This window comes from Octopus bimaculoides, chromosome 28 (genome assembly GCF_046866305.1).
Source record: "Octopus bimaculoides isolate indiv1 chromosome 28, ASM4686630v1, whole genome shotgun sequence".
In the NCBI taxonomy this organism is placed as follows: domain Eukaryota; kingdom Metazoa; phylum Mollusca; class Cephalopoda; order Octopoda; family Octopodidae; genus Octopus; species Octopus bimaculoides.
In genome coordinates this window covers 16,560,683-16,582,397 of record NC_142955.1, presented here as the reverse complement: position 1 = coordinate 16,582,397, position 21,715 = coordinate 16,560,683, and the positions used below count along the sequence as shown (strand labels likewise).

The window sequence follows — 21,715 nt, the reverse complement described above, 5'->3', positions numbered from 1 at the left end:
ACCCTCAAACATGTAGGTCGCCCCTGTGTTATCCACAAACATTAACTTTCACCTTAACATGAGGTAATTACCACACATGATATAATTAGCCTTAGCTCACTAATTAAAACCACAAACACAGCAAACGGTGTCGTTAATAAATGTTTCTTTCGTTTGAATGATAGCGGTGACATATTAAAAGTTCCCAATAATATAACAGTCAGATACACCTGCGATTATATTAATTTTTATCTTTAATTGTATTGAACATCAAACAACACAATAATTATAACGTACAAAGGAGGGGCTCTCCTCGAGGTCTTCCGATTTTGTAGAAATAACAACCAAATCTCCTTCAAATCCCCCCTTTCTGCTTTAACAAAGGCAAAAAGACAGTGGTAATTATATTTTTAAAATCCTAACAAAACAAGTCGCGGATGGGACGTATTTTATCGTAGGTTTCCTGCATATGTTATTCTGCATTATTTTCAATTTAAAACAAATAATACACAGAAGAATGTAAAACCAACGGCAAAAAATATACCCGATTTCTTCCACCAATTCATGTTTGACTCAACTAGATGAAGAATTTGTCGGAAGTCATTTAGCAAAACAGTACTTTCGCTCTCTCGACATCGAGAGGAACAACGCTCCATCTCATAACGGACTTTTTTTCCTGTAAATGTTCCTCATTTCTATTTATTTTTTCCTCTCTCTCTTTCTCCCTACATCTCTACTCTTCCCTCTCTTTTTCTCCCCTTTCTCTCTCTCTCTCTATTTCTTCCTACAAGAAAATACAAGTGGATCAATTAATTATAATTTTATTCAATATGTTCCCTTCTCACATTCCTTCACTGCAGCCGTCCTTCAGTCTTGTAAATAAAACCTCGGAAGGTTGGACCGGCTACTAGCCCTTCCGCGACACCCTTCAAGCCAGCAGTTCCCCTTGTACACATTGACATAATACCAGAAGCGTGAAAACTATAGTCTAACTAGATTTTTATTTTTGAGTGGGGATTTTTATTTTCGTCACCGTTATCATTCAAACGTGGGGAGAGAAAGTATCCTTGATACTGTCTTATGTGCTTTTGTGATTCTAATAATTTAAGCTAACTCTAATTATATTATATATAGTAATTATATCATGTTAAGGTGAACGTAATTGTTTGTCCTTAAAACAGGGCGACCTACATGTTTTAGGATCGGTGTTCCATCACCTTCATGATTAAATATTTCATTTGACCACAGGTTTGCATCTTTAATTAGTTGTTCCCTGTTTTACAGGACAGGGGAAATAGCTTTTAATCAAAAACAAATCGATCAACGAACTTTCTTCAGCTTTCTTCACTTTTCATTTGGACTTTATAGCAAACATTCTACTGGGTGAGTAGAAAATATATCTACATTACATATGTAATCTTCCATACATGTAAACGGAGGTCTGTGATATCTAAGACAACAAATTGAACCATAATAGATTAACTCTCAGACGTTTGTCAGCTTTTCAGAATTGCTCAAGAAATAATATGGAGAACGTTGATCGTTTGGACACTTCTAACACAATTGTTTTGAATGATACAGATACAGTTAGAGAGACAGACGGAGATGAGGAAACTGTCAATGGTGAAGTATTTACTAAAGAAAGATCGTTACAGGGAAATATCGCTGAATATAGATGTGATGTTTGTAGGAAGACATTCTCTTCTGAACACGAAGTCTTTAAACACAAAGAAATACACAATAGTGAAAAACCGTATAATTGTGAAATATGTGGAAAATATTTTGTCGCAAACGATGTCTTAACAAAACACAAACGGATACACACTGGCGCAAGACTGTTTCATTGTGAGACATGTGGAAAATCGTTTATTAGCAATTCTCACCTTGCAGTACACACACGTAGTCACACTGGAGAAAAACCATTCAAGTGTGAAATATGTGCGAAATCATTTGCCTGTAAAAGTGTACTAAAAATTCACAAAAGCATCCACACTGGAGGAAAATTATTTCATTGTGAAATATGTCAGAAATATTTTCAATCTAACAGTCATTTAAACAGACATAAAAGAATACATAGCGGAGAGAAACCCTTCAGCTGTGAGATATGTGGAAAATCATTTATTAACAATTCTGATCTTGTTCTACACACACGTCGTCACACTGGGGAGAAACCATTCAAGTGTGAAATATGTGGAAAATCATTTGTCTGTAAAAGTGGGCTAACAGTTCACAAAAGAGTCCACACTGGAGAAAACCTATTCCACTGTGAAATATGTCCAAAATATTTTCTATTTAACAGTGATTTAAACAGACATTTAAGAACACATACTGGAGAAAAACCATTCCACTGTGAAACATGTGGGAAAGCCTTTGTTGATAACAGTGGCTTAACAATACACAAGAGAATCCACACTGGAGAAAAAACCTATGATTGTGAGATATGTGGAAATTATTTTTTGTGTAATAGTGCTTTAAAGAAACATAAACGAACACATACAGGAGAGAAACCACACCATTGTGATATCTGTGGTAAATCTTTCTCTGTTAATTTCAGTTTGGTTCGTCACAAACTTAGTCATACTGGAGAAAATATTTATCGCTTTGAAATAGATGGAAAATCATTTGCTGATAAACCATGTCTTGTTAAACACCAGCATGGTCACACTGGAAAAAATCCCTATCATTGTGAAGTATGTGAGAAATCATTCTCCGACAATTCTCTTCTTGTTCTTCACAAACAAAGTCACACTGGAGAGAAACCTTTCCATCATGAAATATTTGGAAAACCATTCGTTGATAACAGCGCCTTAAATGCAAACAAATTAAATGACTCTGGACGAAAACTGCTTCACTGTGAAATATGTGGGAAATGTTTCACTCAAAATTCGACTCTTGTCATACATAAACAGAGTCACACCGGTGAAAAACCTTATCGTTGTGAAATATGTGGGGCATTGTTTGCCTATAATAGTAACTTAAAAATGCACAAAAGAATACACACAGGAGAGAAACCATTTGGCTGTGAAATATGTGGGAAATCTTTTGCTTGTAGCAGTGGCCTAACGAGGCATAAAAGAATGCATAATGGAGAGAAACCTTTCCATTGTGAAATATGTGGAAAATCTTTTTCTCAGAATTTTCGTGTTGTAATTCACAAACGTCGTCACACTGGAGAGAAGCCTTATCCTTGTGAAATATGTGGGACATCGTTTGTGTCCAACAGTGACTTAACAGTTCACAGAAGAATACATACAGGAGAGAAACCATTTGGCTGTGAAATATGTGGGAAATCTTTTGTATCCAGCAGTAACTTAACACAACACAAAAGGATTCACAGAGGAAGGAAACCTTTTAATTCTAGAATAAGATAAATCCTTTGTGGAGAACATTCTAACTTGGGGAAAAATGATGGAAATCATTCTCATTTCTCATCATTTCTTATCTTCGAATCTTGTTGTTCGCCTGAATGAAAAACCCCAAATTATTGAATGATGAAATCATAAATGAGCATGCAGAGAAATAACTAGTCAAACAAAAATGGTGGCAGATTAAATTTAGGGTGCCTTGACTGTAACTAACCATGTTTACTGGACTGTGTCGGCCTTAATTTCTGGTGCAACTATGCTGTCACGTGATGCTAATGCATGGATGTAGTGGGAAATATACAAAAGGTTCTAAACTTAATCACGTTTGACAGAAAACTTTCAGAGCATTGATTGTTTGGTACTGCCACTAGACATGTTCATTCAACTGTGTTGGCTTTAACCTACAACACCAAACATTGTCTCTTGACACTAACACACGGACGTAGCAGGAAACCTACAAAAAGCATTTCTAAGACCAGTCCTACCCAAAACAGATACTATTTTGAGCCATGAACTCCCTATAAAAATAGGACAAGCTTCAAACACTCTTCACAAGCAAGACAGCTGCAGCATGACCCATGTCTTTCTATCTTAACTTTTGAAAATCCGTGTAAAATGTGAAACTGGATAAATCTTTAATTACAATAAAAAAATTTAAACTATTCTCTCTGCATTATTATTTTTATTATTATTATTAATAGTAGTAGTAGTATCATTATTGTTATTAAGGTGGTGAGCTGGCAGAATTGTTAGCATGCCAGATGAAATTCTTGGCGTTCTGAGTTCAAATTCCACCAGAGTCGACTTTGTTTTTCATCCTTTCGGGGGTCTACAAATTAAGTAACAATTGTGTATTGGGGTTGATCTAATTGACTATTGCCCTATCCCAAATTCCAGGCCTTGTGCCTATAATAGAAAGGGTTATTATTATTATTATTATTATCATCATCCAGCTGTAGAAACTCTGCCAAATTAGATTGGAGCCTGGTGTTGCCATCCGGTTTCACCAGTCCTCAGTCAAATCGTCCAACCCATGCTAGCATGGAAAGCGAACGTTAAACGATGATGATCATCATCATTGTTAAGGCAGCGAGCTGCCAGAGTTGTTAGCACACCAGGTGAAATACTTAGAAGTATTTCATTCTGAGTTCAAATCTCGTCGACGTTGACTTTGCCTTTCGTCGTTTCGGGGTCAATGAATTCAGTACCAATGGAATACTGTGGCTGATATAATTGACTTCCCCCCCCCCCTGAACTTGATGACCTTGTGCTAAAATTATTATTATTATTGATGTTAAACACTCCAGGAAACCTATGTGGTTAAAGGTAATATATTTAGAATAATCTAACTGAATATATCTCTAAATTCTCATCATATAAGAATTATTACTGGATTTATATATGAATCATTGAGTAACCTATTTTGAATACCTAACTATGAGCAAACCGGTAAACGTTTGCAGAAATCCATTACTGATTATCAATATATATATTTTTATCTTGTGCTGTTAAATGTTTTCTTTCTTTAAATTCTTCCTGTTTTCCTCGCATACTGTTTTTCTCTGTTATCTTGGTGCACTACGGTGGATTAATTTAAGAATTTAGCTCTTATTTCTAGCAGGTAGATGCTTATTAAGCATCATTACGCTTCATGCAAATTTATAATTCATAGCTGTTTAATGCTATTATAACTGCGTTCCACCCATGCCACTACTGGTGATATCATCAATTTTAAAATTTATCCACAGATGATATGAACAGTAGTGACATCTAACTTCAAATCTCAATGTTTGAATGTTTTGTATATATATATATATATATATATATATATATGTATATATATATATTACACTCTCTGAGTGGTTGGCGTTACGAAGGGCATCCAGCTGTAGAAACTCTGCCAAATTAGATTGGAGCCTGGTGTTGCCATCCGGTTTCACCAGTCCTCAGTCAAATCGTCCAACCCATGCTAGCATGGAAAGCGGACGTTAAACGATGATGATGATGATATCATCATCATCATCACCGCTGATGTTTTCCAAGGGAAAGGCAAAGGGGCCGATACAGCTTGGCACCAGTGACGTCACAACTCATTTCTACAGCTGAGTGAACTGGAGCAACGTGTTTAACGTTTTTTTTCTTTGTTGATGTCCTGTACCCATTTATGCATGTATGTATACATATAGATGTATGTATGTACATATATGTATGGATATATGCATATATATATATATATATATATATAGAGAGAGAGAGAGAGAGAGAGATATGCATATATATATATATATATATATATATATATATATATATATATATATATATGGGAGAATTTACGAAAAAAACAACAGACGAGGACAGGTGGTGTAAACAACAAAAGCGAGACAGAGAGAGATAAATAGATATGAATATACATACGTGTGTGTATATATATATATATATATACACACACGTATGTATATTCATATTAGGTAGTCGTTGTAGGATTGACTAGTCACGACTAGCTACCGCAGATACGCGAGTGCGCGCACCGGGACCACTCTTCTTGAATAGTACCATATATATATATATATATATATATATATATATATATATAAAGATATGTAGCGTGTTATAGAATGGGTGATGAAAAGTTTCTGGATTTGGCAAAGGAAAATACAAGTTGATCAGGTAATTAGGATTTTATTGAACATGTCCCCATCTCACATTCATTCAGTGCAGTGGTCATCCAGTTTTCTAAGGCCTTTGGCGACAACCTTTAAAGCCAGGAGCACCCCTCGTATACATTAATACTATATATGAAGCGTGGTAATTACCAGTTGAAAACTACAGGGTGTCCACAAAGTCTGGGTACATGGGGATTAACACGTACTTTAAGAAATTATTATTTCTTATATTTAATTGTTTATGTTATGATTTTATTTACTCCATGTACCCAGACCTTGTGGACACCCTGTATATGGTAACCAAACTTCTATTTTTGAGTGGGGATTTTTCATGTTTGTCACCGAATGTCTTTTAAGCGCGGCGAAAAGTGTTATCGATATTGTCCCCTATGTTTTTGTGATTCTAATCATTTGAGCTGACTTTAATTATGCTATATGTAGTAATTATCTCATGTCAACGTGAACGTAACTATTTATGGATAAGAGATGGTGACGAACATGTTTAATGGCCGGTTTTCCATCACGTTCATGGTAAATATTTCATTTGATCACAGCTTTACGTCGTTAATTGGTTGTTCCCTTTTTAACAGGACAGGGGAAATGGCTTTTAATCAACAACAAATCAATCAACGAACTTTCCTTATCCTTCCTCGCTTTTCATTTGGACTTTATAGCAAACATTCTACTTGTGAGTAGAAAATATATCTACATTACACATGTAATCTTCCACACATGTAAACAGAGGATTGTGATATCTAAGACAACAAGTTGAACCACAATAGATTAACTCACAGACGTTTATCAGTTTTTAAGAATTGCTCAAGAAATAATATGGAGAACGTTGATCGTTTGGACACTTCTAACACAATTGTTTTGAATGATACAGATACAGTTAGAGAGACAGACGGAGATGAGGAAACTGTCAATGGTGAAGTATTTACTAAAGAAAGATCGTTACAGGGAAATATCGCTGAATATAGATGTGATGTTTGTAGGAAGACATTCTCTTCTGAACACGAAGTCTTTAAACACAAAGAAGTACACAATAGGGAAAAATCGTATAATTGTAAAATATGTGGAAAATATTTTGTCTCAAACGATGTCTTAACAAAACACAAACGGATACACACTGGCGCAAGACTGTTTCATTGTGAGATATGTGGAAAATCATTTATCTGCAAAAGTGTACTAACGATTCACAAAAGAATCCACACTGGAGAGAAACCGTTCAGTTGTGAAATATGTCAGAAAAATTTTCTCTCTAGCAGTAATTTAAACAAACATAAAAGGATACATAGCGGAGAGAAACCCTTCAGTTGTGAGATATGTGGGAAATCTTTTATTACCAATTCTGAACTTGCAGTACATACACGTCGTCACACTGGGGAAAAACCATTCAAGTGTGAAATATGTCCGAAATCATTTGTTTGTAAAAGTGGGCTAACATTTCACAAAAGAATCCATTCTGGAGAAAGACTATTTCATTGTGAAATATGTGGGAAATCGTTTATAAACAATCCTGACCTTGCGGTACACACGCGTAGTCACACTGGGGAAAAACCATTCAAGTGTGAAATATGTGGTAAATCATTTGCTTCGAAAAGTGTACTAACAACCCACAAAAAAATCCACACTGGAGAGAAACCGTTTAGTTGTGGGATATGTGGGAAATTATTTACTACTAATTCTCATTTTGCAGTACATATTCTTTGTCACACTGGCGAAAAACCATTCAAGTGTGAAATATGTGGTAAATCATTTGCTTCGAAAAGTATACTAACAACCCACAAAAAAATCCACGTTGGAGAGAAACCCTTCAGTTGTGGGATATGTGGGAAATTATTTACTACTAATTCTCATCTTGCAGTACACACGCGTAGTCACACAGGGGAAAAACTATTCAAGTGTGAAATATGTACAAAATCATTTGCCTCTAAAAGTGTACTAAAAATTCACAAAAGAATCCATACTGGAGAGAAACCCTTCAGCTGTGAAATATGTGGGAAATCGTTTACTACTAATTCTCATCTTGTAGTACATACTCTTTGTCACACAGGGGAAAAACCATTCAAGTGCGAAATATGTACGAAATCATTTGTTTCTAAAAGTCGGCTATCTTTTCACAAAAGAATCCATTCTGGAGAATGGCTATTTCATTGTGAAATATGTGGGAAATCGTTTATTAGCAATTCTCACCTTGCAGTACACACACGTAGTCACACTGGGGAAAAACCATTCAAGTGTGAAATATGTGCGAAATTATTTGTCTCTAAAAGTGGACTTGCAGTTCACAAAAGAATCCACACTGGAGAGAAACCATTTAGTTGTGAAATATGTGGGAAATCTTTTACAACTAATTCTCATCTTACCGTACACACACATAGTCACACTGGAGAAAAACCATTCAAGTGTGAAATATGTATAAAATCATTTGTTTCTAAAAGTGTACTAACAATTCACAAAAGAATCCATACTGGAGAGAAACCTTTCAGTTGTGAAATATGTGGGAAATCGTTTACTACTAATTCTCATCTTGCAGTGCATACTCTTTGTCACACAGGAAAAACCATTCATGTGTGAAATATGTGCAAAATCAGTTGTCTGAAAAAATGTACTTACAACTCACAAAAGAATCCTCGTTGGAGAAAGATTATTTCATTCTGGAATACGTCAGAAAAATCTTCTCTGTAACAGTGATTTAAACACATATGGGTGAGAAATCACACCATTGTGAAGTGTGTGGAGAAAGTTTCAGTCAAACTTCTAGTCTTGCAGTTCACAAGCGCAGCCACACAGGAGAAAAACCTTTCCATTGCAAATTGTGTGGGAAATCTTACACTAAAAATTCTAATCTTGTTATTCACTTACGTAGTCACACTGGAGAAAAACATTACCATTGTGAAATATGTGGTAAATCATTCCCTGCTAATTCTTCTCTTGTAGTTCACAAACGAACTCACACTGGAGAGAAGCCTTTCCATTGTGAAATATGTGGTAAATCATTTGTCAGTAACAGCCTCTTAAACACACACAAATTAAATCACTCTGGAAGAAAACTGCTTCGCTGTGAAATATGTGGGAAATCTTTCACTCAAAATTATACTCTTGTCATACATAAACGAAGTCACACTGGTGAAAAACCTTATCGTTGTGAAGTATATGCTAAGTGTTTCACTCAAACATCTACCCTTGTCAGACATAAATGAAGTCACGGTAGAGTAAAAATCTTATTGTTGTGAAATATGTGGGACTTTGTCTCTAACAGTGACTTAAAAAAGCACACAAGAATACACACAGGAGAGAAACCATTTGACTGTGAAATATGTGGGAAATCTTTTGCTTGTAGCAGTGGCCTAACGAGGCATAAAAGAATGCATAATGGAGAGAAACCTTTCCGCTGTGAAATATGTGGTAAATCATTCCCTGCTAATTCTTATCTTGTAGTTCACAAACGAACTCACACTGGAGAGAAGCCTTTCCATTGTGAAATATGTGGTAAATCATTTGCCAGTAACAGCCTCTTAAATAAACACAAATGAAATCACTCTGGAAGAAAACTGCTTCTCTGTGAAATATGTGGGAAATCTTTCACTCAAAATTCTACTCTTGTCATACATAAACGAAGTCACGCAGGAGAAAACCCTTATCGTTGTGAAATATGTGGGACATTCTTTGCCTATAATACTGAGTTAATAAGACACACAAGAATACACACAGGAGAGAAACCATTTGACTGTCAAATATGTGGGAAATGTTTTGCTTGTAGCAGTGACTTAATTAGACACAAAAGAATGCATACTGGAGAAAAACCTTTTCACTGTGAAATATGTGGAAAATCTTTTACTCAGAATCCACATCTTGTAATTCACAAACGTCGTCACGCTGGAGAAAAGCCTTACCCTTGTGAAATATGTGGGACATCGTTTGTGTCTAACAGTGACTTAACAATTCACAAAAGGATACACACAGGAGAGAAACCATTTGGCTGTGAAATATGTGGGAAATCTTTTGTTTGTAGCAGTGTATTTGTCTTTTGTTTTTTTTATTTTTTGTGAATTCTCCCCCTATATATATATATATGTACACACACATATATATATATACACACACACACATATATATACATGCATGTGTGGGTACAGGACATCACCAACATTGCAAATAACTTGAAATATGTAAACCAAAAAAGAACAAGAAAATAATGGAAAACAGGAGAAGTCAACACAGAGAAAGGACCCTTCATCAGTTGTTGGCTGTCTGTCTATTCCTCATTTATCACTTATTTTTAATTAAAACTACAGGGAATTTTAAATAAAAATATATTGTTTACATTCATTAGACTATCGTAAAAGAAACAATATTCTTCAATAGTGAAATCATAAACAAGCAAGAACATTCCATCTAAAAAGCCAACTATCCTTTTCTTTGTGTCAATACTTAAGATCCAGCAAAAAATGAAATCACTGAGAAATTTATGCAAAACTTCATCATTGAAATTTGTGATGAAATATTTTTTTGTCAATCTAAATATTTTGTTAAAAAATGTTATGAATTTGGAAATTAAAATCCTTTCATTTTAATATTTGTTGCATTATATTTTCTGGTCAGTTGATGGAATTTCTTAAAAAATTGATTCTTGATTGAAAACGTTCTTTTATTAAACGACATGAAACCACCTTTGCACTGCCAACTCCCTTATAATCAGGGTCTGAATTATTCCCCTTCCACTTGCCCTTCCAATCTTCATTTCTACTCACTGTTCTTTTATTCTTGTTTCAGTCTGTGGCCACGCTGAAGCACTAAGTTATGGGGGACATAAATGTGCCAACATCTGTTGTCAAGTGATGTGTATGGTGGTGGTGGTGGTGGTGGTGGTGGTGGTGGTGGTGGCAGGGACAAACTAAGGCACACATAAATATATACGTATGTGTTTTAGTGTGTGTGTGTGTATATATATATGTGAGTAAAAATAAATACAAAAAAGGGGTTTTGTATGATTGTGTATAGAGGAATATATTATTTTGTTTAAAAGAGTTCCAACACTGTCTGTTTTTTATGTTTTATTTATATTCCTGCAAAACCAATGTGGGATATAGAATATGGAATATATAATATATAATATAATATACAATATATAATATAAAATAAAAATGGATGGTACTATGAAATAAAGTATTGAATGTCTTATTGAATAGATGAAATATTGAGTGTTCAATATAAAGGATTAAATATATAAAGGCGAATACGTATTTTCTATAGCTTGTTACCACCAGACTGTTAAAGTCTGTCATACCGGCCATGATGAAATACCACAAGGTATAGAAAATACCTATTCGCCTTTATATATTTAATCCTTTATATTGAACACTCAATATTTCATCTATTCAATAAGACATATTCCATATATTCAATAAGACATTCAATACTTTATTTCATAGTACCATCCATTTTTACTTTATATTATATATTCCATATTCTATATCCCACATTGGTTTTGCAGGAATATAAATAAAACAAAAAACAGACAGAGTTGGAACTATTTTAAACAAAATAATATATATATATATATATATACACACACATACATACACACATATACAGTATATACAAACACGTATACACATGCGCGCGCACGCACACACACACACACACACATTATACTCTGTTTTAAATAAACTGAAGTGGAGGCGCAATGGCCCAGTGGTTAGAGTAGCGGACTCGCGGTCATAGGATCGCGCTTTCGATTCCCAGACCGGACGTTGTGAGTGTTTATTGAGTGAAAACACCCAAAGCTCCACGAGACTCCGGCAGGGGATGGTGGCGAACCCTGCTGTACTCTTCCACCACAACTTTCTCTCACTCTTACTTCCTGTTTCTGCTGTGCCTGTAATTCAAAGGGTCAGCCTTGTCACACACTGTGTCACGCTGAGTCTCCCTGAGAACTACGTTAAGGGTACACGTGTCTGTGGAGTGCTCAGCCACTTGCACGTTAATTTCACGAGCAGGCTGTTCCGTTGATCGGATCAACTGGAACTCTCGTCGTCGTAAGCGACGGAGTGCCAACAACAAATCAAATAAAAGGCAGCCTGTCCTTAACGTGGCTGTTTAGTATACTAGAAATAGCAGTTATTAAACATATAAAACAGCTACTGTCCTGATCACCTGACATGCCGCAAATGGACAAAATGCCCTCTGCAGTATAATTACGAGACGAGATTACTTGATAGCACCTGAAAATAACTCCGAGGTGAAGCGGGGGTGGATTTTCCGAGGTGCAAGTTGACTTGGAACCTGGGCTCCACCAAACTTGTTCCCAGAACGAAGTAGCGATGCTGTTATGGAGAGTAGAATATTTTGTTGGATAATTCAGATAACTATTTGAGACAAATGCAAAAAATAAACAAGCGATTCCAGTTCGCATTAAATGATTTAAAAGTATGAATCAAAGGCGGAGGTAAAAAAAAAAATCCGAACACCACCCGTTTTCGGCGTAACTCTAATCCTAATCCTAAACATTGCACCTAACCCTAATCACCGGGTGAGCGTATTCTTTACCTTCGACTAAAACATGTAAACTGAAAAAAAAAAAATAAACAACGTTAAAAGCTAGAGTGTTACTCACTAAAAAAAAAGCAAAAAATAGATACGTAGCGTAATATAGAATGGGCGATGAAAAGTTTCTGCTTTTGTAAAAAGTAATTGGAAGTGAATCAGTTATTTAGGATTTTATTCAACATGTCCTCTTCTCACATTCATTCACTGCGACCATCCACCATCCTTCAGTTTTTCGAAGCCCAGTATAAGAACTCGGAAGGCTAGGCCTGGGAACAGGCCTTTCGCGACACCCTTAAAGCTAGGAGCACCCCTCGTATGCATTGATATTATATATCCGAGGTGCAGTTATTAATAGTTAAACACTATAGTTTAACCTAATTTTTTATTTTTGAGTGGGGATTTTCATGTTTATCACCGTTGTTATTCAAATGTGGGAAAAAGTATCATTAACACCGTTTACAGTGTTTGTGATTCTAATTATTTGAGCTAAATCTAACTATATCATACGTAGTAATTATCTCGTAAGGTGAACATTAATTTTTGTGGATAAGACAGGGCGACGAACAAGTCTGATGATCGGTGTTGCATCATCTTCGTGATTCAATATTTCATTTGATCACAGCTTTACATCGTTAATTGGTTGTTCCCTGTTAATTTGAACTTTCTACTAGTAAGTAGAGAATACATCTACATTACATCTCTTCGACACATGTAAACAGAGGACTGTGGTATCTAAGACAACAAATTGAACCATAATAGATTAACTCTCAGACATTTGTCAGCTTTTCAGAATTGCTCAAGAAATACTATGGAGAACGTTGATCGTTTGAACACTTCTAACACAATTGTTTTGAATGATACAGATACAGTTAGAGAGACAGACGGAGATGAGGAAACTGTCAATGGTGAAGTATTTACTAAAGAAAGATCGTTACAGGGAAATATCGCTGAATATAGATGTGATGTTTGTAGGAAGACATTCTCTTCTGAACACGAAGTCTTTAAACACAAAGAAGTACACAATAGTGAAAAACCCTATAATTGTAAAATATGTGGAAAATATTTTGTCTCTAACAGTGGTTTAACAAAACACAAACCGATACATGCTGGAGAAAGACTGTTTCATTGTGAGATATGTGGAAAATCGTTTATTAGCAATTTCCTTCTTGCAATACACACGCGTAGTCACACTGGGGAAAAACCATTTAAGTGTGAAATATGTGCGAAATCATTTGTCTCAAAAAGTAGGCAAAAAATTCACAAAAGAATCCACACTGGAGAAAACAGCTGTTGTTGTGAGATTTGTGGCAAATATTTTCTTTGTAATAGTGATTTAAACATACATAAACGAACACATACCGGAGAGAAACCACATCACTGTGAGGTGTGTGGAAAAAGTTTTAGTCAAACTTCTAGTCTTGCAGTTCACAAACGTAGTCACACTGGAGAAAAACCTTTCCATTGCAAAGTGTGTGGGAAATCTTACACTAAAAATTCTAATCTTGTTATTCACTTACGTAGTCACACTGGAGAAAAACCTTACCATTGTGAAATATGTGGTAAATCATTCTCTGATAATTCTTATATTGTAGTTCACAAACGAACTCACACTGGAGAGAAGCCTTTCCATTGTGAAATATGTGGTAAATCATTTGTCAGTAAGAGCCTCTTAAACACACACAAATTAAATCACTCTGGAAGAAAACTGCTTCTCTGTGAAATATGCGGGAAATCTTTCACTCAAAATTCTACTCTTGTCATACATAAACGAAGTCACGCAGGAGAAAAACCTTATCGTTGTAAAATATGTGGGACATTTTTTGTCACAAAAAGTCATTTAACAGAACACAAAACAATACACACAGGAGAGAAAGCATTCGAATGCCAAATATGTGGGAAATCTTTCTCAAACTATTCTAAAGTTGTCATGCATAAACGAAGTCACACAGGAGAAAAACCTTATCATTGTGAAATATGTGGGGCATTGTTTGCCTATAATAGTAACTTAATAAAACACAAAAGAATACACAAAGGTGAGAAAACATTTGACTGTCAAATATGTGGGAAATCTTTTGTTTGTAGCAGCGACTTAATTAGACATAAAAGAATGCATACTGGAGAAAAACCTTTCCAATGTGAAATATGTGGAAAATCTTTTTCTCAGAATTCTGGTCTTGTAATTCACAAACATATTCACACGGGAGAAAAGCTTTTCCACTGTGAAGTATGTGGAACATCGTTCTTGTCTAACAGTGCCTTAACAAAACACAAAAGAAAACATACTGGAGAGAGACCATTTGGCTGTGAAATATGTGGGAAATCTTTTGCTTATAGCACTGACTTAACAAGACATAAAAGGATACATACTGGAGAAAAACCTTTCCACTGTGAAATATGTGGAAAATCTTTTTCTCAGAATTCTGGTCTTGTAATTCACAAACGTCGTCACACTGGAGAGAAGCCTTATCCTTGTGAAATATGTGGAACATCGTTTGTGTCTAAGAGTGGCTTAACAAGTCACAAAAGAATACATACAGGAGAATGACCCTTTCATTGTGAAATATGTGGGAAATCTTTTGCAACTAGCAGTAACTTAAGACAACACAAAAGGATTCACAGAGGAAGGAAATCTTTTAATTCTAGAATAAGCTAATTCCTTTTCTGTGGAGAACATTCTAACTTGGGGAAAAATGATGGAAATCATTCTCATTTCTCATCATTTCTTATCTTTGAATTTTGTTCTCTAGCATAAAACTACAAATTATTGAATGATAAAATCATAAACAAGCAAGAACATTCCATCTAAAAAGCCAACTATCCTTTTCTTTGTGTCAATACTTAAGATCCAGCAAAAAATGAAATCACTGAGAAATTTATGCAAAACTTCATCATTGAAATTTGTGATGAAATATTTTTTTGTCAATCTAAATATTTTGTTAAAAAATGTTATGAATTTGGAAATTAAAATCCTTTTATTTTAATATTTGTTGCATTATATTTTCTGGTCAGTTGATGGAATTTCTTAAAAAATTGATTCTTGATTGAAAACGTTCTTTTATTAAATGACATGAAACCACCTTTGCACTGCCAACTCCCTTATAATCAGGGTCTGAATTATTCCCCTTCCACTTGCCCTTCCAATCCAAGCTTCAGGTTTGTGCTTTCCAATCTTCATTTCTACTCGCTGTTCTTTTATTCTTGTTTCAGTCATTCAAATATGGCCATACTGGAGCACCACCTTAAAGGTGACGCTGCACCTCATGGAGGCAGTAACAAGTGATGGTCACTCTTAGCGATATACTGTGCTTCAGAAGACTCATCAAGCCAAGTGAGACCATAGTCATAGCTGATGCCAGTATCGTGTGAATGGCACCCATGAAATTGTAACCATGGCTGTTACCATTAGCATGACCCTCAAATGTAGGGCCTCACGAAGACCATGTCAAGTGATCGAGACTTTTGGTGATTTGCAGGATTTGAAACAGCTCATGAAGCCAAGTGAAATCTTAGTAGTCGCCATTGCATGAGTCATGTAAATCATATCCATGAAATTGTAATCATAGCCATTGCTACTGTCATGTAAATGGCACCAGTGCCAGTGGCACAAAAGAGCTACCCATTACACTCTTATAGGAGTTGGTGGTAGGAAGGGCATCCAGCTGTAGAAACCATGGCAATCCAGACTAGAACCTGGTGCAGCCTTCCGGCTTTCCAGTTCCAATCAAACTGTCTCACCCATGCCAGCATGGAAAGCGGACGTTAAATGATGAAGATGATGATGGTAACGATACATATATATATATGTGTCTATGTAGTATAAAAAAATACATATATATATATATATATATATATATATATATATATATATATATATATATATATATATATATATATATATATATATATATATATATATATATATATATATATATATATATACTTGGCTATTGCATGAGCGATAGCCAAGTATCACTTCTCTACTAAAGCACTTATTTCGATCCCTCTCTTATACTCTGAACTCTCACTTGGATCAGTGCCACTTCCTGTGGCTCTACTCTGTCACCCAGGGAAGTAGCTTTCATCTTCCATGCTACCTGGTGACTCCACTGGTGTCAGTTCCACATAAAAGGTACAAATGCTGGTCCCACATAAGAATCCCCCAGTACAATATATTTCAACGCTTCAACTCTATTAGTTTGTTTTGCTGAACCACTAGGTTATGGGGACATAAGTGATGGTATGGTGGTGGGGACAAACAAAGGCACACATATAAGAGCAGAAACATTTGCCGGCAACCGCTCTTAAAAAACGATTTAATTCTTTATATATACTGTTCAGTATTTACGTGTTGAAACAATATATCTTTCTACTTACTCTACAATATATTTCAACGCTTCAAAAACAAACCTATGTTCATTTACATATAAGGTGATATAGAGAGAAGATACTTGGCAATCCCAACAGCGATAGTCAAGTGTCTTGTCTTTAGTAAAGCACCTATCTCTATACCTCTCTTATACTCTAAACTCTCACTTGGCTCTATGCCACTTCCTTCAAATCCACTCAGTACACTTCATAAAGTGATTGGCATGAGGAAGGGCATCTAACTATAGAAACCATGCTAAAACCAGACATTAGGAGCTGGAGCAGCTCTTCAGCCAGCCAGCTCTTGTCAAACCGTCCAACCCATGCCAGCATTAAAGACAGACATTAAATGATAATGAAGATGATGACATAAATATGGAAGACATGAAAAGTATGTCTGTTGAGGCACCAATCATTCAACCACCTTGTATGCCGAGTTTTATCTCACTACATGTTTACTGTGTTCTGTAAATCATTTGAAGTGTATATGTTAAAGATTTCATGAAAAAACGTCAATTTTCCTGGGAGTTAAGTGAAAACAATGTTGGTTTGCACATTTGTGTAGGTATGCCTATATGAATGTGTGAAATTATTAAAGTACATATTATTAACGATAAGAATTTGTTCAACGTCTTCTGAGTGAAACCTATGGCTACAGTTCACCTGCATCGATTATCTCTGACTCAAACTCACTATAACTCCATTTGTTGCTTTAAGTTTCCATCTGCCAGCATGAGCGCCGTGAAACACTTTGCATCTTATTATATGGAAGATAAGATTTCAAAAATAGATAAATAAATAAAAGACTAAAGGAACAACGAAGTAGAGATGCTGTTAAAGAAAGAGAGTAGAATATCTGTTGGATAATTTAGAAAACTGTGGTGTCCCTGCAACCAAGTCTTTCGGAATACCTTTAAAGTCAGAAGCGCCCATCGTATACATTAATACTATATCCCAGGCGCAGTTATAGATAGTTTAAAACTATATTCTAACCAAACTTTTATCTTTCACTGGGGACTTTCATGTTTGTCACCGCTGTTATCCAAACGTGGGAAAAAGTATCATCGACACCGTCTACTGTGTTTGTTTGTCTAATTATTGGAGCTAAATCTAATTACGTCGTATGTTGTAATTATCTCCTGTTAAGGTGAAAGTTACTCTTTGTGGATAAGACAAGTGTGATGGTCGGTGATCCAACACTTTCATGATTAAATTCTTTTTTGATCACGGATTTACATCGTTAATTGATCGTTCCCTATTTTACAGGACAAGGGAAAATAGCTTTTGATCAACAACAAATCAATCAACGAACTTTCTTCAGCTTTCTTCACTTTTCATTTGGACTTTATATCAAACATTCTACTGGTGAGTAGAAAATACATCTACATTACATCTGTTCCACACATGTAAACAGAGGGCTGTGATATCTAAGACAACAAATTGAACCATAATAGATTAACTCTCATTCATTTGTCAGCTTTTCAGAATTGCTCAAGAAATACTATGGAGAACGTTGATCATTTGAACACTTCTAACACAATTGTTTTGAATGATACAGATACAGTTAGAGAGACAGACGGAGATGAGGAAACTGTCAATGGTGAAGTATTTACTAAAGAAAGATCGTTACAGGGAAATATCGCTGAATATAGATGTGATGTTTGTAGGAAGACATTCTCTTCTGAACACGAAGTCTTTAAACACAAAGAAATACACAATAGGGAAAAACCCTATAATTGTAAAATATGTGAAAAATATTTTGTCTCAAACGATGTCTTAACAAAACACAAACGGATACACACTGGCGCAAGACTGTTTCATTGTGAGACATGTGGAAAATCGTTTATTAGCAATTCTAATCTTGCAGTTCACAAACGTAGTCACACTAGAGAAAAACCTTTCCATTGCAAAGTGTGTGGGAAATCTTACACTAAAAATTGTAATCTTGTTATTCACTTACGTAGTCACACTGGAGAAAAACCATACCATTGTGAAATATGTGGTAAATCATTCCCTGCTAATTCTTATCTTGTAGTTCACAAACGAACTCACACTGGAGAGAAGCCTTTCCATTGTGAAATATGTGGTAAATCATTTGCCAGTAACAGCCTCTTAAATAAACACAAATTAAATCACTCTGGAAAAAAACTGCTTCGCTGTGAAATATGTGGGAAATCTTTCACTCAAAATTCTACTCTTGTCATACATAAACGAAGTCACACTGGAGAAAAACCTTATCGTTGTGAAATATGTGGGACATTTTTTGCCAGGAACAATAATTTAACAGAACACAAAAGAATACACACAGGAGAGAAACCATTTGGCTGTGAAATATGTGGGAAATCTTTCATAAACTATTCTAAAGTTGTCACACATAAACGAAGTCACACAGGAGAAAAACCTTATCGTTGTGAAATATGTGGGACATTGTTTGCCTATAATGGTAACTTTAAAATGCACAAAAGAATACACACAGGAGAGAAACCATTTGGCTGTCAAATATGTGGGAAATCTTTTGCTTGTAGCAGTAACTTAGTGAGGCATAAAAGAATGCATACTGGAGAAAAACCTTTCCACTGTGAAATATGTGGGAAATCCTTTTCTCGGAATTCTGGTCTTGTATTTCACAAACGTCGTCACACTGGAGAGAAGCCTTACCCTTGTGAAATATGTGGGACATCGTTTGTGTCTAAGAGTGGCTTAACAAGTCACAAAACAATACACACAGGAGAGAAACCATTTGGCTGTGAAATATGTGGGAAATTTTTTGTTTGTGGCAGTGACTTAATTAGACATAAAAGAATACATACAGGAGAATAACCCTTTCATTGTGAAATATGTGGGAAATCTTTTGCAACTAGCAGTAACTTAACACAACACAAAAGGATTCACAAAGGAAGGAAACCTTTTAATTCTAGAATAAGATAAATCCTTTTCTGTGGAGAACATTCTAACTTGGGGAAATATGAAGGAAATAATTCCCATTTCACATCATTTCTTATCTTTGACTCTTCTTGTTCTGTTGTTTTGGAGAAAGTTTTTCTCCAAAATATTCTGCACATTCTTATTTGTGAACTTGTTTTTAGTCAAATTAATTGACCCCAGTACGTTTGTGTCTTTTTAACCCTGGCACTTATGTATATGTCTTGCTGAACTGCTAAGTTAAACGAACATAAACAACCAACACCAGTTGTCAAGTATATATACATATATATATACATACATATATGTATATATATATATATATATATAAAGACAACAAACAGAAAATGTGACATAACTGTGTATATGTATATATATAATTTTAAAAAACGTGTAGTAAACAAACATACGAATATATACTAATACACAGGCAAACAGAAAACACAGAAGGTCACCTATTCCACTTCAGTTATTGGCCAGAGGGTCAAAGCGCAATTTTATTGCTTCCACTCTGGTGGCATCAGCAAGAAACTTGCCAGGAATTGAACTCAAAGAAGTCATTAGTAAACGGATGAAGGACAAAACAATAAACAGAATAAAAGTTTAGGGCCACACGTAAACAATAAATAGTAAACAACAAATAGTACATAAACAGCAAGAAAAGCCTTTGGGCTGCTAGACAAGACATATATAGGTAATGCGAAAGAAATGAAAACTGTTCTAAAGTACAATAAACACTGGGTTGGTAGAGCAAGGAGATCACAAAATTGTGACCAGTCTGGACGAAGGCAACACGGAAAAGAATGACACTGCCTTAGGCAATCACCGATCACATTATCAAGCAGTAATGTAATTAGATAGAGATCGTTATGGCCAGTGACATAGGCCACCGGCTATTAATGTCTGAAGGGGTGGTGTAATGCTATGTATTTTCTGGATGCGAAATCCTGGGTAACCCCATAGAACAGCCATAGCTATCTTCATCTAATATGTATGTATGTGTGTAAATATGTTTCTTTGTGTCTGCATCTGGCAAGTTATCTAACGATTTTTCTCAGTCTGGGATAATAATATAAAACACTCATCCAAGATATCTCATAGTGGAACTAAAACTGAAATCAACATGATATGGTTTAGAAAAGCATCTAAATTCTGTAATGGTGTTGATGTTGAAATATCAAACCAACACCTGCAGAGATATTTGTCTAAAGTGAAACCTTTTCACTTTACCTCGTCTATCACTTATTTTTAATTAAAACTACAAGAAATTTTAAATAAAAATATATTGTTTACATTCGTTAGAGTATCATAAAACTACAAATTATTCAATGATAAAATCATAAACAAGCAAGAACATTCCATCTAAAAAGCCAACTATCCTTTTCTTTGTGTCAATACTTAAGATCCAGCAAAAAATGAAATCACTGAGAAATTTATGCAAAACTTCATCATTGAAATTTGTGATGAAATATTTTTTTGTCAATCTAAATATTTTGTTAAAAAATGTTATGAATTTGGAAATTAAAATCCTTTCATTTTAATATTTGTTGCATTATATTTTCTGGTCAGTTGATGGAATTTCTTAAAAAATTGATTCTTGATTGAAAACGTTCTTTTATTAAACGACATGAAACCACCTTTGCACTGCCAACTCCCTTATAATCAGGGTCTGAATTATTCCCCTTCCACTTGCCCTTCCAATCCAAGCTGCAGGTTTGTGCTTTCCAATCTTCATTTCTACTCACTGTTCTTTTATTTTTGTCTCAGTCTGTGGCCATGCTGGAGCACCACCTTTAAGGGTTTCTTTTTCCTAAGTTGAAGAAATTCACCCCAGGACTTATAATTTGTAAGCCTCATATTTACTCT

At 35.2% G+C, this 21,715-nt stretch overlaps 5 protein-coding genes across 5 annotated transcripts in view; 4 read left to right on the top strand and 1 right to left on the bottom strand.

The window, feature by feature from the left end:
• Nucleotides 1-21,715, bottom strand: part of LOC106878731 (uncharacterized) — a 39,560-nt gene that overhangs the window by 16,280 nt on the left and 1,565 nt on the right. The gene's annotated exons all lie outside the window — the stretch shown is intronic.
• Nucleotides 933-4,008, top strand: LOC149130675 (uncharacterized). Its single transcript, XM_089344418.1, has one exon. It carries the CDS (start codon nucleotides 1,506-1,508, stop codon nucleotides 3,348-3,350), a length of 1,845 nt encoding a protein of 614 aa, XP_089200544.1. The 5' UTR covers nucleotides 933-1,505; the 3' UTR covers nucleotides 3,351-4,008.
• On the top strand, nucleotides 5,976-10,587 carry LOC128251086 (uncharacterized). The gene is given in 4 exon segments (XM_089344622.1): nucleotides 5,976-8,558; nucleotides 8,702-9,041; nucleotides 9,291-9,542; nucleotides 9,711-10,587. Coding segments are annotated over 4 exon segments (2,664 nt in total). The 5' UTR covers nucleotides 5,976-6,838; the 3' UTR covers nucleotides 10,063-10,587.
• LOC149130674 (uncharacterized) lies at nucleotides 11,771-15,543 on the top strand. Its single transcript, XM_089344422.1, has one exon. It carries the CDS (start codon nucleotides 13,371-13,373, stop codon nucleotides 15,105-15,107), a length of 1,737 nt encoding a protein of 578 aa, XP_089200548.1. The 5' UTR covers nucleotides 11,771-13,370; the 3' UTR covers nucleotides 15,108-15,543.
• Nucleotides 17,593-21,390, top strand: LOC149130673 (uncharacterized). Its single transcript, XM_089344477.1, has one exon. The coding sequence runs from the start codon at nucleotides 18,431-18,433 to the stop codon at nucleotides 19,745-19,747; it is 1,317 nt and encodes a 438-aa protein (XP_089200603.1). The 5' UTR covers nucleotides 17,593-18,430; the 3' UTR covers nucleotides 19,748-21,390.

Excerpts from the sequence above, each read along its gene's own strand:
- LOC149130675 (XM_089344418.1), top strand. The coding sequence starts at position 1,506 with ATGGAGAACGTTGATCGTTTGGACACTTCTAACACAATTGTTTTGAAT.
- LOC149130674 (XM_089344422.1), top strand. The coding sequence starts at position 13,371 with ATGGAGAACGTTGATCGTTTGAACACTTCTAACACAATTGTTTTGAAT.
- LOC149130673 (XM_089344477.1), top strand. The coding sequence starts at position 18,431 with ATGGAGAACGTTGATCATTTGAACACTTCTAACACAATTGTTTTGAAT.